We start from the raw sequence: 16957 nt of genomic DNA, 5'->3' as shown, positions 1-16957 counted from the left end.
TTCTGAGAGGAACAGAGGGTCCAATATGTCGTCCTGACCCTACCCGTAGGGAGGTATGCTGCCTTCCTGCAGCCCGGGTCAGGGATATTTCTAGAAAACTCCCCAGCCTTATCCGCCCCTCTGATTATTATCCTCTATTGATAGTTCAGGCCGGCAGTGATGAGATCCCTGTTAGAAGCCTGAGGATTATAAAAAATGATTTTAGGAGACTGGGGAAGTTAGTTGATGGAGCGGGCATACAAGCAGTGTTTGCCAGCATTCCCTTGGTGACAGGGATGAACGCTGAGATGACCAGGAAAAGCCATCTTATAAATGCATGGCTGAGAGGCTGGTGCAAGCGTAAAAATTTTGGATTCTTTGATCATGGGGTGGTCTACTCGGCATCTGGCCTGAGGTCTACTGATGGGAATTGCTTGTCTCCAAAAGGGAGACGGATACTTGCCCAGGAGCTGGCGGGACTTGTAGAGAGGGCTTTAAACTAGATAGGAAGGGGGAGGGGGATAAAGCCAGGCCTGCTAGAGAGCAGCCTGGGGAAGTGGTAGTGGGATTAGGTGAGAGGCGAGGGGCTCAGCTGAGGTGCGTCTACACTAATGCACGCAGCATGGGCAACAAACAAGAAGAGTTGGAAGCCATTGTGCAGCAGGCAAACTATGACCTAGTAGCCATAACGGAAACGTGGTGGGATTGCTCCCACGATTGGAGTGCTGCAATGGATGGCTATAAACTCTTCAGGAAAGATAGGCAAGGAAGGCGGGGTGGAGGTGTAGCTCTCTATGTTAGGGAATGCTTTTACGCTACTGAGATTATGACTGGGGACGATAATGTTGAATCCCTATGGGTAAAGATCAGAGGAAGGGCTGACAAGACAGGCACCCTGGTGGGCGTCTGTTATAGACCCCCAAATCAAGATGAAGAAACAGACGAGGTATTCTATAAGCAGCTGGCACGAGCTGCACAGTCGCCTGCCCTTGTCCTCATGGGGGACTTTAACTTCCCTGACGTATGCTGGGAGTACAGCACAGCACAAAGGAAGCAGTCTAGGAGGTTTCTGGAATGCGTAGAGGACAACTTCCTGATACAGCTGGTCGGAGAGCCCACGAGAGGAACTGCCCCACTAGACCTGCTGTTCACAAACAGGGAAGGTTTGGTGGGAGATGTGGAGGTTGGAGGCTGTCTTGGACAGAGTGATCATGAAATGATAGACTTCGTGATTCACGGTGGAGCCTGGAGGGGGAATAGTAATACTGCTACCTTGGACTTCAGGAGGGCGGACTTTGAATTGTTCAGGGGACTAATAGGGGGAGTCCCCTGGCATTCAGTCCTAGCAAGCAAAGGGGTCCAAGAGAGCTGGTTGCTCTTCAAAAAGGAAGTCTTAAGGGCGCAGGAGCAGGCAGTCCCCCTGAGCTGCAAAATGAGCCGGCGGGGAAGAAGACCGGCGTGGATGAATAGGGAGCTATTCCTGAGGCTCCGGGAGAAAAAGAGAATCTACCGCCTGTGGAAAGAGGGACAGGCCACTCAAAATGAATACAGGGAAGTTGTTAGGATGTGTAGAGGTGAAATCAGAAAGGCAAAAGCCCAGCTTGAATTTAACCTAGCTGCTGGTGTGAAAAGGAATAAGAAACTCTTTTATAAATACATTAACAGTAAGAGGAGGACAAAGGAGAATATCCACTCTTTGCTGGATGAGGCTGGGAATGTGACCACTGAGGATAAGGAAAAGGCGGAGGTTCTGAATGCCTTCTTTACGTCTGTCTTTAAAAGTCAGACCAGTTATCCTCAGGATACCCCTCTCTCTGACCTGGTAATCTCGGCCGGGGAGCACACTAACCCCCCTGCGATTCTGAAAGAAACAGTCAGAGACCTACTGCTCCAGCTGGACTGTCACAAGCCGATGGGGCCAGATGAGATCCACCCAAGAGTGCTGAGGGAACTGGCGGAGGTGATAGCCGAGCCGCTTTCCATCATCTGTCAGCGCTCCTTGTTGACTGGTGAGGTCCCAGATGACTGGAGGCTTGCCAATGTGACTCCCATTTATAAGAAAGGTCGTAAGGAGGATCCGGGGAACTACAGGCCTGTCAGCCTGACCTCGGTGCCAGGGAAGGTTATGGAGCAGATCGTCTTGAGGGAGATCATGCGGCATGTGCAGGGTGACCGGGGGATCAGGCCTAGCCAGCATGGGTTCATGAAGGGCAGGTCCTGTTTGACCAACCTGATCTCCTTCTATGATCTAGTGACCCATCTGGTGGATGAAGGAAAGGCTGTTGATGTGGTCTACCTAGACTTCAGCAAAGCCTTTGACACTGTCTCCCACAGCATTCTCCTGCAGAAGCTGGCAGTCAGAGGCTTGGATGGGTGCACTCTTGGCTGGGTAAGGAGCTGGCTGGAGGGCCGGGCTCAGAGAGTGGTGGTGAATGGAGTCAAATCCAGCTGGCGACCGGTCGTGAGTGGTGTTCCGCAGGGGTCGGTGCTGGGGCCTGTCCTCTTCAATATCTTTATAGATGACCTCGATGAGGGCATCGAGTGCACCCTCAGTAAATTCGCAGATGACACCAAATTGGCTGGAAGCGTGGATCTGCCTGGGGGTAGCGACGCCCTACAGAGGGATCTGGACAGGCTGGAGAGCTGGGCTGGAGCCAATGGGATGAGTTTCAACAAGGCCAAATGCCGGGTCCTGCACTTCGGCTACAACAACCCCAGGCGACGCTACAGGCTTGGGGCGGTGTGGCTGGAGGACTGCGTAGAGGAAACGGACCTGGGGGTATTGATTGATGCTCGGCTGAACATGAGCCGACAGTGTGCCCAGGTGGCCAAGAAGGCCAATGGCATCCTGGCTTGCATCAGAAACAGTGTTGCAAGCAGGAGCAGAGAGGTGATTGTTCCCCTATATTCAGCACTCGTCAGGCCGCACCTCGAGTACTGTGTCCAGTTTTGGGCCCCTCACTGCAAGAAAGATATTGAGGCCCTGGAGCGTGTTCAAAGAAGGGCAACGAAGCTGGTGAGGGGTCTGGAGCACAGGCCATATGAGGAGAGGCTGAAGGAGCTGGGAATGTTCAGCCTGGAGAAGAGGAGGCTCAGGGGAGACCTTATTGCTCTCTATAACTTCCTGAAGGGAGGTTGTAGTGAGCTGGGGGTCGGCCTCTTCTCTCGTGTCATTAGTGATAGGACCAGGGGGAATGGTTTCAAGCTACGGCAGGGGAAATTCAGGCTGGACATGAGGAAGTATTACTTTTCAGAAAGGGTGGTCAGGCACTGGAATGGACTGCCCAGGGAGGTGGTGGAATCACCGACCCTGGGGGTGTTCAAGGAAAGACTGGATGTTGCGTTGAGGGACATGGTTTAGTAGGAGCTATTGGGAATAGGTGAACGGTTGGACTGGGTGATCTTCTAGGTCTTTTCCAACCTTAGTGATTCTATGATTCTATGATTCTATGAAACGCAAAGCAGAGCCCTCAATTTTAGCCATGCATCAAACAGCAATAAACAGAAAACCATTTTGTATTCTCAGCCAAAATCTTTGTTTTGTCAAAAAAAAAAGTAATCATTAATTTGCCCCGTCTGTATGTTTGATCAGAAGAAAGTCTGTTAGCAGCTCTACTTACTGGACGAGTAGACAGAAGATTCCTGAGCAACCCTAAAGTTTTCATCAGAACATTTACATCGGAATCAGAGAGTAACTGGAATAACTGCTCTGTGCTCAGACCTCGTAAGATGTCTGATTTGATCTTCTGTTCAGCTTGAAATGCCATATTCTGAAAAAGACAGTGTTTTTTAAACCTTAAGCTTTAGTTTTCACTTTAAGTAGACAGTTATCTGCAAGCATATATATGTCCTTGCTAAAGTAATCCCGAAATTGTTATAACTTACAAAGAATTGTAAATTCTCCATAACAGCGTGTTTATGGCTATGCAATAAATCAATATCCACACAGTTTTATGGCTTATTTTGCTGACCTGGTTATTACCCTCTTTTGTTTGCCCCCATCATGCTACTGACGCTGCTCAAATATTTGCCTGAATGATCCAGACAACCAAAAGGGTGTCTGGATGAAAGGCTTCTCATTCATTTCTAACTGTTGAAGTGTTCCAGGCTGACAGTGCTTCCCTTCTTTAAATGGACAGAATGAAAAAACAGATTTCACTTACAGTATCTCTAGTAACAACTCACAAGTTCCTTAAGTCACATTAACAAACTACTTCAGAAGTGCAATTGCAAGCAGCATTCCATCAGTATTTTACTCACCATTAAAGCCCAAATGCCGTTCACTCGCAAGGCAAGATTTTCACTTTGTGTTAAACTACATAGAAGTTCTATGGCTCCTGATTCCAAAATAGGCTAAAATGAACAAGTTGGGACAAAAAAGTAAAAAAGCAGTAATTCTGTAAGAGAATCATATCCCCAGTTAAAGTTTGTTTTCTTGGTGCTCACGAGTTTTTTTTAGACAATCATTACTCTACAAGTCAAAAAATTCATTTACACTTCTTTTCCCCTTCAGAGAATACATTTGACTATTCAACAATATTTAACTGTCACACCACTGTAAGCATGTTTACTTTTTATTAGAAAGCAATCTATCTGCCTAATATTACAACTCTGTGACAATTAACACTTAATTGATACCCATCAGGAACGCTTTCTGAACCACTCAGGAGGGTAGCTTTTATCCAGAAACAATAAGAGGCAAAGACAAACTAACCTCTTTGCTTGGTGAGAACTCTAGAAGGAGATTGCATAGCGTAGAAGATGCTACTATCAGAATTTCATTCGGAGCATTCTGTAAAACCTGTTGTCATGAAGGGGAGAATGAAGAATCTCTGTCAACTAGTAGGGTAAGGCAGGGATCACTGTGAAATGGAATACCTGGAATTATGCTGCACTTTGTTATGCTACACATTTGGAGACACTTGGATGCTTGTAGTGCAGATTCAGACAGTGCTCATTTAATTCAGTGTGATACTTCTCACTACATGGCAAGCTGGAGCAAAGCAAAGTTGTTTTACAGAGGTCAGATTTGAGAGCTTTCATGTGGCTTTTAAAGAAATCAATGGGAACAAAGCTCTGTTCTGCAAAGCATGGACCTAATTCTGCTCAGTGGCCATTCTTTCAACAGAGAAGAGGCTGTGACCTGCAGAACATCTCTATACCATGCTTTACCAAAAAATAAAAATAAAAAAATGGAAGCTCCAGGAGTCTCCTCAAAACTTCTGTTCCTTGAGGAAAGCACGATACAATACAGCAAATTTTGTCATCCTTGTCTTTTTGGGAAAGTGAGAAACCTCAAACAAGATAAACTCTGTTAGGTATGCCAGGAGGTCAGGTGGGACCCACACGTGCCATCCTTAAACAGAACATCCCCCAGTGTGGTCTGGGAGAGATTGGCAGGGTAAGGAGGATGCAACTGCTCTTCCAGCAAGGAAAGAGAAACAAGTGAGGGTGGTCTGTACCAACATCTCTTTCAGAGCAGCAAGCAAACGTTAACAATTACTCCATTTACAGAGTTTTGTGCATTTACATGTGCCCTGTAGAGGTAAGCCTTCCTCTTCAATACAGCTATATATGCTAGGGAAAAGTGAAGAAACTTCTGTAGTTATTATCAAGCTGGATTGAAAATTAATCTTTATTTAAAATTTATTTTATTTTTCACTTAAGAATAATTCCTGCCATTTTGGAATGAGCAGACAGAATTCCTGACTCCAGCTTATTTAATAAAAATTACAATGAGCAACAGCCAGCAGCAGTGTTTGCAAAGTTTCTTCACAAAGCTCCCTTTCTAGACTGGTTGTGCTTCTTCGAGCAAGCTTGTCATTTTAGTTTTACATTTCTACAAGTTCTGATGTTTCCAAGTTGGGATTTTTGCAACCTTTTAGATATTCAAACCATTCCTTCCAAGCCCTTTCAGATGACAATCACAAATATTGACCATCAGAGAATTATGGCATTGTGATTGTGCAGAACTTGCAAGCCTCATAAAAGGCCAATAAGATGAGCAGCAAATCAATTTTGTACAGTCCATTATTTTTGAGAATTAGAACATAAGCAGATCAGAGAAAGTCAGTGAGACTTTATACAGGCCTGAGCAGCGTGTCCAACAGGCATCCTTCTTCTGTAGAGTCACCCAAAGCACCAGAAGGAGCCAAAAGATCTCCTGATCTTTTCCTTCTTTACAGCACTTTGGCTGAAGCTTGAAGACAGTCAGCTCATGGGACTGCCTCACTATCAGATTCATCAGTTCAGCTTCGCTGATGAGGCTTTCTCTGTACTTCTCAATAGAGAGCCAGGCTCATTTCAGGCATTTTTCTTTGTCATTCTCATGGGCGCCTACATTGCCTAAGCATTCAGGCTCCTTGCAGCATTGCCTCATTCTCCATTTTCAGGAGCTAAAAAACACTGACACTAAGAAACTGGTCTATTTATCTGCACTTAGTGACAATCTTAGTTACAGGGCAAGAAACACTAGGTGCATTTTGATTAATGTTGTGGATAATTGCATTTTATTTAAAAAAAAAAAGTATTTTAAAAAGTCTTGCTGAATTCTTCAGCTTCAGTTTCAGTATTTGCAATGAGAACTACAGGAGAAAACAGGCCTAAATTCTCCTGTAGCACTTACACACCAAGTCTGAACTGTTCCATCTACTCTGAACTGAAGGATATACAGTCCTACTGTCCTACAAGACTAAATATTAGGGATAATGTAGCTTTATTAATTGATCACAGGAAAGAAAAAGATGAAAAAAGAGCAAAGCATGGACCACAGCACTCTTTGCACGGACTTGATTTCTAAGTCATATCCACTACAATTCTACAGAAACACGTGCAAATTAAACATACACCATATCCTCCATGTCATTATAACCAAGCAGAAAACTTGTGTGGTTGCAACTTGACTTCACTTACCTTCATTAAAGGTTTCCATACAGCATGATCCTGAAAACTTGTCCTGAGCTGCTGAACAGAACGGGACAAGCTGTGCAAACACCTAAAACAGAAAAGAAACACCCATTGTGAAAAAAAGTACACAGAGGTACACCTATGCTTCTACACATACACACACATTGCTTTTGCACATAATAATGCAGCCTAGAACGTGATGACCAATAGCTTGCAAACAGCAAAAGAAAATACCGTGCTAGTCCAGGATCATTTTCTCCCCTTAACAAGTTTTCCAACAGTAGATTTCAGATTAACTTCAGCTCTTGAAAAACTGAAGTTCTAGCAAGTGCAACATCAGACTTTGACAAAAAAAAAAATTGTTTGTATGAAACAAAAAAGCATCCTACCTGACTGCAGCTAATCGCACCTTGATACTAGATTCAGATAAGCCATTAACAATACGGTCCATCATATTTTCAGTTTCAATGATCTAGAGCAAAAAGCAATCAATATTATATGAATAAAATAATATGAACATTTATGGGGTGGTTGTTTTGGGGAGGTTTTTTTGTTTTTTTTTTTCTTTTCTGTCTGCAATATTTTAAATATCATACAAAAGCTACAGCTAAAAATAACAAGCCCCTTTAGAGTCTCAGATTAAGTGGAATAAAGTGTGCATCTGCACATGATTTGGAAGATATCTATACCCTCTGTTCCACTGCTGCTTTCAAAATGTCTTGATAATCATTAAGAAAATATATGTATAATATACAGAATGTATTACTCAATGTTATACTAAAATGAAAGACAGCATGTGTGAGTGCACAAAATATATACAAACTATAAATCAGAGACATGTAGTAAAGCCATCTGGAAAAGATACAGTTGCTCATCTTCCATATTCAGACATGGCCCTCACGAGCATTTCAAACTAGGGTAAAAGGGAGTTCGTACCATGGTGGAAGATGGCCTTTACATAATAAAGCAACTTTTCCCTGTTCACTCCCATCACTTACAAAAGACAATTCTTTGAAATGTAAGAGAAGGGATCCTTGCTATTAACTAAAGAAATTAATCCTGCAAAAAAAAGAGAAATGTATGGGTTTGAATTGAATCTCCAGTAGGGTTTGCTGTTGTAGGACAAGGGGAAATGGTTTCAAACTAAGAGAGGGGAGATTTAGATTGGATACAAGGAAGAACTTTTTACAATCCTTGGAAACACTCAAGGTGAGGCTGGATGGGGCTCTGAGCACCTGATGGAACTGTAGGTGCCCCTGTCTGTTGCAGGGGAGTTGGGCTAGATGGCCTTAAGGGTCCCTTCCAACTCAAATGATTCTATGACTCTGTGAAATCTGGAGATTCTGAATGGTTCCCCACTGAAAAAATCCTCCTGCTTGTTATCTTTGCACTGAATGATTTCCCACCTCCTACCTGCCCATACATTTCTTCCATTTATCCCCGTTAGTAAGTAAATAAACTCAAAACTCTCCTGCCTCTTGTGCCTGATATTTCAGTTTGACATGGCAACTCCACACTAAATTTCACACTTTTAACTACATGACTACTCCTAAATTCCAATGTTTTCTTTGTTGTTTGAGTAGAACTTGTTCTCCTTCACACCAAACACTCCAATAGCACAAACCCCTTGGTCACTTCAGAATCATGGAAACAATTGTGACTTGGTTCCACAGTATGATTGACTGTCTAGGGTTTGTTTCTGGATTAACACTTATTTTATAATAGAGGCAAATTTTGTCCCTCAAAACACAGGTTTCAGAAATGTTTAAAGACCCACATGTCACAACAGTGTCCCTGCATTGGTAACAGTTGGATTGATAATCTTTATAGGTCCCTTTCTACTAAGCTATTCCATTCTATTCTGAGTAGCAAGGACCACAGCATGTTGAAAGACTTTATTCTGAAAACCTAGTTCGTCACCATGAAAAATTCACACAAACTAACTTTACTCTTCTATTTTGTTACTGAAAGACACATTTTCTTCAAATTCCACACAAAGAAAGTGCACTGTAGAAGACTGCGTTAACATAACAGAAAGCAAGCCTTCACACCTCAACTTATACCAAAACAAAGAGGTGGAAGGAGCGAAACACATCCAAGCTCTTGGGCTGCCCTTCAGCTACAGCTCTGCCTCATTGCTAACAGTTTTGCCCACCTTTTTTCGAATATCTTCATCGTTTGCTCCAAGGGAAGCGTACAGCTTGAAAGCAGCCTGGCGCAGTTCGTGGGCATGCTTCAAATCATGGTCAAGCTATTTAAATAAAGTACAGATATCAAATATAGACACTAAAAATTACAGGTGGTATTTCCTTATTTGCTGTAAACTAATAGTTGCTTCCTGGGGTTTTGTCTGCAATACACAGAGCAGCCAGAAATACAAACAACCTGCTGATTATCAGCTGATGTCCACACTCATCATCATCCGAACACAATAATTTAAGGGTATGGTTAATGTCACTGCTGAGTTACAGATAAGTCAACTTAAATAATATTTGCTTACAACAATTTGATGCCAAAACACTTCTCAGATGTTACTGCTCCGTCCAGACCATACTAAGGCAAAAAGTCTTATTTACTCAATAGAAACTTACAGGAACAAGCCAGGAGAAGTGGAAAAAACTGGGACAGAATCAAAAGTTTTATCGACAGAACTGAAGCCTACCCCTAAACCACAGGACCTAGAGCTTCAGGAGAGCGTTAACTGCCAGTTCCTGTTGTAAAGGCAACACATCAAAGTGCTGTCTAGATGTTTCAGGAAGGTAACAACACAGGTGCTGGACAGGTGAATCAGGATGATGCACCATGGGACACATGGTGTCTGTGCTGAGGTATGATAATCAAGTGGCAAAACATTAGCTGTAGGGATAATAGTGGCATCCAAGCTCCTGCAATGTGTGAGCAAGGCAAGATGAAGAGTACATACAAAGTCTTGACTTTGGGAGAGCAGACCTGGATGGGCAGATGGAGAACACTGGTTCTCAGCCAGGAGAAGAGAAGGCTGGGCAGAGACATAAGAGCAGCCTTCACCTCAAGAAGAATACAAAGAACATGAAGCTGGATACTTTATAGAGGTGCACAGAAAGAGGAGAGACAATAATCAGATTGAAACAGGTGAAGTTCTAACTGATGTGAAAAAAAAAAACTATTCACCTGGGGAACTTTGGAACTGATTGCAGTGAGAAGTTGTTTAATCACCATTGTTAGCAGTTTTCAATAGCCAACTAGACAAACCCTTCATGTCCTTTCCATCCAGAGCTGCTCTATGATTGACACCCTTCCAAACTCTGTACCAAAAGGTTCCCCATAACAAAGCAAAATTTTAAGTCTACTCAAAATGCCAGAAAAATGTCAGTATTAAGCAACAAGTTACTGGTATAAAAGAACTGTAAAAAATTAAGCCATATGAATAGTTTCCCCTGGTACAAATACATCATTAGAGCACAATGTATTACGTCTATTTTAAATATTTTAACAACGATAAGTAACCTGTTCTGCAAAGTCCACACTTATCTAGTTTTTACCTTTTGGGGTGTAATTCAAAGCATTTTTTCCTTCTCCTCCAAATAAGCACCCTGCCCTTCCAGATGACTACTTTTACAGACTTTCTGAACACTTCAAGCACTGCCATAATATCTGTAATCACTCACATTCAGAACCTTTGCCATGTTTTTGATGCTACTGCCAATGCTCATTGCTCCCCAGTCAAATGCTAATCTTCCTTCTGCTTATTTAAATCCAAGGTGCAACCAACAGGTTTTTTTAATGCTTAATTTGCATTTTTACATCTACTTCAAAGCAGCTGTATATTCAGAATCAATTCAATCCCCTGAAAGCCTGAGAGGTGTGTCTACTTCTTGGGACAGTTTCAAAGAAAAACAAAGGCTCTGTAATCCAGTTCTTTGGGGTACTTTCTAAAGACTGAATGAGAGAAAAAGGGAGTTGACAAATGATACTTCCCAACAAGGAATATCAAGAACAATTCTGCTTCTGAGATTGACTGATCTACCAGTGCTTTGGTAAGTGTACACAAAGCTGGGAATGGAACAGCTCCTAAAATACCTATGAAAATAAGCCTCCAAGGTATATTGGATCACTGTTTATCCAACCTCTTGCAAGTGCAGATAACACTTGGAGATAATGTGAAGTGATATACAGGACATCCAGGCTTTTCTGCTTAACAGAAAAGATCTCTGAACTTGACATTTTCCACAACTTCACCTATGAATTCAAACCATCCACTTCACATGCACTATTATCTCTTATGAAGATGAAATGCAGTGGTTCCTGAAGGTAAGCCTTGTAAACTCAGCACGTGAGCAACATGACAGATGCCCCAGTCTGGTACTTCATTGCTATACTTGGAAAATGTCACTAAACTCTTATGAAGAAGCTGTGTTAAACTATCTAGAAACCACCTTCCTGTTTTCCACAAAGAACAGCAGCATCCTTCTTACAAGATGCAGAGCCCAAATATACACAGAGTTCTTTGTTTGGATATTACAGGCTCCAGAAAAAGCAGCTAATGAGCAAAGGCTTGAGGACTACATGCATTAGGGTCATGGCCGGACCTCTGGCAACCTTTCAATTGACAAACTCAGACATAAGGCTGAGTTAAATAGAATAAAGAAACATCTTGAGCCCATTTGTTACTGTTCTTCAAATATTCAGAAGGGGAACATACCCTTTTGATATCAGTGATTGCACTCACTGAGCTGGGATACTTGAAGTAATCAGCAAGCATGACAATGAGGTGGTCAGTAATGCTGGCAATTCTTTGGAGCTCCACATCTGTTTCAATCAAATAGGCCAGAGTTTCTGCTCCTTCTACTCGCTCCTCCAGCAGTCTCTCCTTGCTACACATTCGAACCAAACATGGCAGAGTCTGATGAGTTTAAAAAGAATAAAAATAAAACACACTGTTTGGAACGGCTACATTCATAAAGAAACTCAAACAGCTATTCTAGAGCAATTCTCAGTAATGTTATTTAGACAGGTACCTTCAGACAAAAACAACTTTAAAGACTACAGAGAAATTGTTCAGGCATTACTGAGTATGCATTAGGCTACTTTCAACCAAGTTCTCATGCAGTGAAAAAGAGTCTTATGTTTAGATCAGATGTTGCTACTGACACTGGTGATCCTGGAATGAATCTCATTTTGGATATCTGCTTAAAAAGATGGGAGTGATGGAAATTTGACTCTGCCAACATGTGGACTTTCATCTGTAATTACCTTGAATGGTAGATACGAAATTCCCACCAACAAAAAGTGTAAATGTGTGCTCTACTCTGATGAACACTGAAATATGTTTTCTTAGTGCAGCACTGTATAAAGAAACTGCCCTTTCCCCAGAATTACCAGAACACTGGACTTAGGGCCAGTTCCTGACACACTGCCGACAGCTCTCCCTGCTCGAACCAAATGATGAAGCACTGATCTTCAGACAAATTTACAAAACTACTGAGAAATGTGAGAAATGGTCTGATTTTGATGGGCTCCTTTTATACACTGTGCAAGCATTCTGACTACAGTCTTCTGAAACTTGCTACTGAAATACAAAACAGTGCCTTGTTCACAAGCAGAGATCAAGGTAGAAATGTTGTTTCCATGTTACTCATATCATTACAAACCTCAAGCTGCTGTGTATCAAACTTTGGAATATTTATTGCTGGATACGGACATTTTGTGTGATTCTTTATTTAAAAATTCTTAGAAGAGCCATATGGCTATAACTGTTTAAAGGCAGTTAGGGAACAATTTGTTGTTTGTTTTTTAATAAATATCATTAGAACATGGTGCTTTGAGACCATCTATTTAACAGATTTTATGTTACTTTTTTATACTAGACAAATAAAAGCAGGAATAGATCCTCACAAAAATGCTGTTTTAAACAGAATTGTCTAACTAGCTCACCTTAAGAACGATGCAAGAGTCATCAGTCCGTATTGCTCCAGCTCTGCACATGGAAGTAAGGCTGTAACAACATAACCAAACATAAATACACTTATCATTGGTTTTTAGCACTTAAAATGCTGCAGAATAACCAGATGCACTAATGAAATGCATTCCCCTTTGCTGTACTGCCGATTTCCATACATTTGAGCTTAATGGAGTTGAGCACATGAACACATTACGATATGCACACTTACAACGAGATTTATAGTGCAGAACATCTTGCTGGAGTGCTGACCAACACACACCACACAGGTCAAAAAAAGGATTAACCAAGAGGCTTGACTGATGCACAAATCTCTTACATTAACAAAACAAAGTTAACGACCTCCATTGTGATAAAACAGCGATACGCACTGATCTGTGCTACGCTGCCCACAGCACAGGCAAGGACTTGAAACAGTAAGGAGAGGGTCAACAGAAGGCTGACAGCCTGACAGTTTAAGTCATAGAATCACCAAGGTTGGAAAAGACCTCCAAGATCACCCAGTCCAACCGTCCACCCGTCACCAATATTTCCCACTAAACCACATCCCTCAGTACAACATTCAAGCATTTCTTGAATGCCTCCAGGCTCAGTGACTCCTCCCTAGGCAGCCCATTCCGGTGCCCAGTCACTCTTTCAGGGAAGCAGTATTTCCTAATGTCCAACCTGAATCTCCCCTTGCAACTTGAGGCCATTCTCTCAGTTCTATCACTAGTGAGATGACACACGAGAGAAGAGGCCACCCCCACCTCACCACAACATCCCTTCCGGTAGCTGCAGAGCGATAAGGTCACCCCTAAGCCTCCTCCAGACAAACTCATCCCCATTCCCTCAGATGCTCCTCAGAAGTATTGTGCTGCCCTTCTGTAAACACGTTCCAGGGCCTCAATGCCTTACTGCAGTGAGGGGCTCAAAACTGAACACAGCACTTGAGGTGCAGCCTCACCAGAGCAGAGTACAGGGGGATGATCACCTCCCTGCTCCTGCTGGCTGCACTGTTTCTGATACAAGTCAGGATGCCACTGGCCTTCTTGGCCACCTGGGCACACTGCTGCTCGTGTTCAGCCAAGCATCAACCAACACCCCCAGGTCCTCTTCCTTTACACAGCCCTCCAGGCACCCAGCCCACAGCACTGCCTGGGGTTGTTGTGGCCGAAGTGCAGGACCCAGCAGTTGGTCCTGCAGAACTTCATTCCATTGGCCTCAGCCCAGATATCCAGCCTGTCCAGATCACTCTGTAGGGCCTCCCTACCCCCATGCAGATCGATACTTCCTGCCAGCCTGGTGTCATCTGCAGAAACATTCAAGCTTGGCAATAGGCTCTAGGAGACTCAGTGCCCCAGTGCAGGAGTAGTCAAGCATCTTGTTTTAGCTTTCAAACTAAGCCACTGTAACTGGCTTTTAGCATGTCACAACTGGGAGGTTAAAAAAAAATAACTGCAATTCGCTGAAGGTGATTTAAAAGCAACATTTCAATTCTCTGTTGGGCTGGTTGGAACTGAGTATAGGGTCAATCACAATGGCCTAGTAATAACATGCCAACCTTAATAATACCATGTTTCACTGCATTCCTACGATTTTTAGAAGTACCCAGAGTTCCCACATCTTTAATAACATCACTGAACCCGTTCCAAATGCCTACCAATGACAGCCATGAATAAAAGTGCATTGATGATGAGCTATCACGTCTCAGAAGTTAAAAATATATGACTTGACAGCACACAGATTATTTTATAAACTTTTCTATTCAATCTTTGTATCTTACAGCTGGAAATGCTAATATTCATGTCCGAACAATCAGGAGAAGAACACTAGTCTTGCAGCTGCCATTAATTCCTGTTAACATACTGTTTGCAGGACAAACTGGTTCAACTTCCAACACAACGTAAGCTAAAGTACTTCAGGTAAAATAAGCTTGGCTTAGATGGCAGCAGCTACGCTAATTTCAGTAGAAAAGCTTACTGTTCTCCTTATAGGTGCAAATTACTCCAGGTCTACTTCAATAGTTGAAAAGCAAAGGAAGCTGCCTAAGATACCCCTGTACACCAATACAGGTTAAAATTTAATTTAGCAAAATTAAAACCTAATTTAAAAAAATTAAAACCTAATTTAGCAAAAGGCTTCAGAAATTCACAAGAATAGCTCTACTTCTGCGTTCTAAGGACTCCACCAATAAACCAGAGAAGAATCCCACATAAATTAACAAAAGCTGGCATATCAAAAGTGAAGTCTTAATTTAGAACCAGAAGAACAGAGGACCTGTTACAATTTCACCTACTACTCCAGCCTAGCCGAAATGAAGGGAGATACAACTTACTTTAAGGGATACAAACAGGGAATGGACTTAGAGAAGAAAAGCCAATAGATTTTTTTAAGCCTCTACACTGTCATCAAACTGAGGCCTTGAATGCCCTAGGAAAGAAGGCTGCCCACAGACTAATTAGAAGACCACTCTTGAAGCACAAGACACTGGTTTGTTTCCCTCTTGCTTATAGCTCTTCTTTGCTTTTCATTGCACTCTTTTTCTTCTTTGCTTTCAGAAGTCCATTTGAGCCAAAAATGAGAGATTCTCCAGCCAAATCCCTCCAAACCAAAGCAGATTAATAAAGAATACCAACACATCTGAGAGCATTCATCCTAGAACAAGGAGACTGTCCAAAGACAGAATAGATTTTTAACTGCAATGTGCCTTCATAACTAATCAATGCTCTCATATCTTGAGATCAGTTAAAAAAAATTCAGTTCTCATACTTAATTTTTTAACCCTAATTCTGTTTTCTCTGAATTGCCAAAGAAACACAAATCATTCACAACAGACTTCTACAAGGCAGTTAATTTACCTTGCCCTCCTTCAGTGCTTGAAGAAAACCAGATTTGTTACAAGGGAATATGGGAAACCCCCAGTCCAACCTCCCACACAGAGTGGGATTACCTTCCCAAAACAATCCTCCCCAAACGTACACTTATTTATAACTGCTTTCATGAGTGGGTTAAGTTGCCACAACCTGGCAAAATGACAAGAGACCATCCTACCTACTTCCCTTCCTTCTTCCTCCTCCAGAAACTCAAGACTTTGCACTGACAAGTGTCAGTAAAATTATTTTGGTGAATAGAACCAGAAAACTCATTGCCGCAGGCCAAAGATAAGCCACCAAAATTTAGAATAGCTGTAAATGGAAGGAATTAAATTAAATCAAATCATCAATGACCAAACTCTCAAATCATGTTTAATTTTAGTAGTTCATAGTGACAAATCTCTTTAACCACTTGAAGTCATTTATTCCATCTCATCAACACAGTGGAGTGAAAAGGGTCTTAAGCAGAGTTAGTTCCCAGCTTACGGAGTGAGAAACCCTAGTGTTCATGTTACAGAACTTGGTCACGTTTTGTCACAAGGTACAAAGACATTACGTACACAAACATACAGAAATCTGCCCATGTCAAAAGGGAAAGGTTGATGTAAGATAAATTAATAACTAATTCTGCTGCATGAACATATGAAGTTTAAAAACTAATCTATATTTAATTAGATCACTTGAGAGAACGCCAAGCTTTGCTCTCTTCTTATTTTAGGGGAGGGCACATTGTTCTCAATATACCACAGCCACAGTCTCCAAAGAGAACGCTCTGGACAGTGGTGTAACAGGGACATCATCTTGCAGTACACGATTCCATTTCAGTGTTATGCTTTGTAAGGACACGCTATTGACCATAACCTATCTAACGTAAAACTTGTTGTCAAATTCAAGCCATTTGTGAAAACTGCAGTTCAACTGAAGAAAACAGAGGTGGTTTTTTTTTTCCTGTTTAGGCTCAATAAAAACAAAAGCTACACTGTAAAGATTATTAGGTGATAACAGTATTTCAAGCATCTATGTAATGCAAAGAACATCTAGGATTATTCCTACCTAAAGTTTTAGTTCCCTTACTTGCAGTGAGGAAAAAAACCCAAAAGTTAAGAAATATTAAACTGCACACTATTGCATTCCAATTCCTGATGCAAATTACCATTTGGCTGATGTGAGCTGCATTTCAATAGGTTTGTCCCTTTGTAACATCTTCACAAAGATTTGTGGTAACAGTTCTCCATCAACCGACACTGTAAGCAATGAAAGAGAACTCAAAGTAATATTA

The 16957-nt window shown here is 42.0% G+C and overlaps 1 protein-coding gene across 3 annotated transcripts in view; it reads right to left on the bottom strand.

The window, feature by feature from the left end:
- Window positions 1-16957, bottom strand: part of ARMC8 (armadillo repeat containing 8) — a gene marked incomplete at both ends in the record, with an annotated part of 61914 nt that overhangs the window by 7733 nt on the left and 37224 nt on the right. For 2 of the 3 annotated variants that reach the window (XM_079540024.1, XM_079540025.1), the window contains 9 exons: window positions 3600-3749; window positions 4240-4332; window positions 4694-4780; window positions 6892-6973; window positions 7275-7357; window positions 9041-9136; window positions 11567-11767; window positions 12799-12859; window positions 16832-16922. In XM_079540024.1, coding sequence (XP_079396150.1) covers window positions 3600-3749; window positions 4240-4332; window positions 4694-4780; window positions 6892-6973; window positions 7275-7357; window positions 9041-9136; window positions 11567-11767; window positions 12799-12859; window positions 16832-16922 — 944 coding nt within the window. The remainder of the gene's footprint in view (window positions 1-3599; window positions 3750-4239; window positions 4333-4693; window positions 4781-6891; window positions 6974-7274; window positions 7358-9040; window positions 9137-11566; window positions 11768-12798; window positions 12860-16831; window positions 16923-16957) is intronic. The other variant, XM_079540026.1, reaches the window with a different exon arrangement.

This window comes from Tetrao urogallus (genome assembly GCF_951394365.1).
Source record: "Tetrao urogallus genome assembly, chromosome: 9".
Taxonomy (NCBI): Eukaryota; Metazoa; Chordata; class Aves; order Galliformes; family Phasianidae; genus Tetrao; species Tetrao urogallus.
This window is presented reverse-complemented; position numbering and strand designations above follow the sequence as displayed.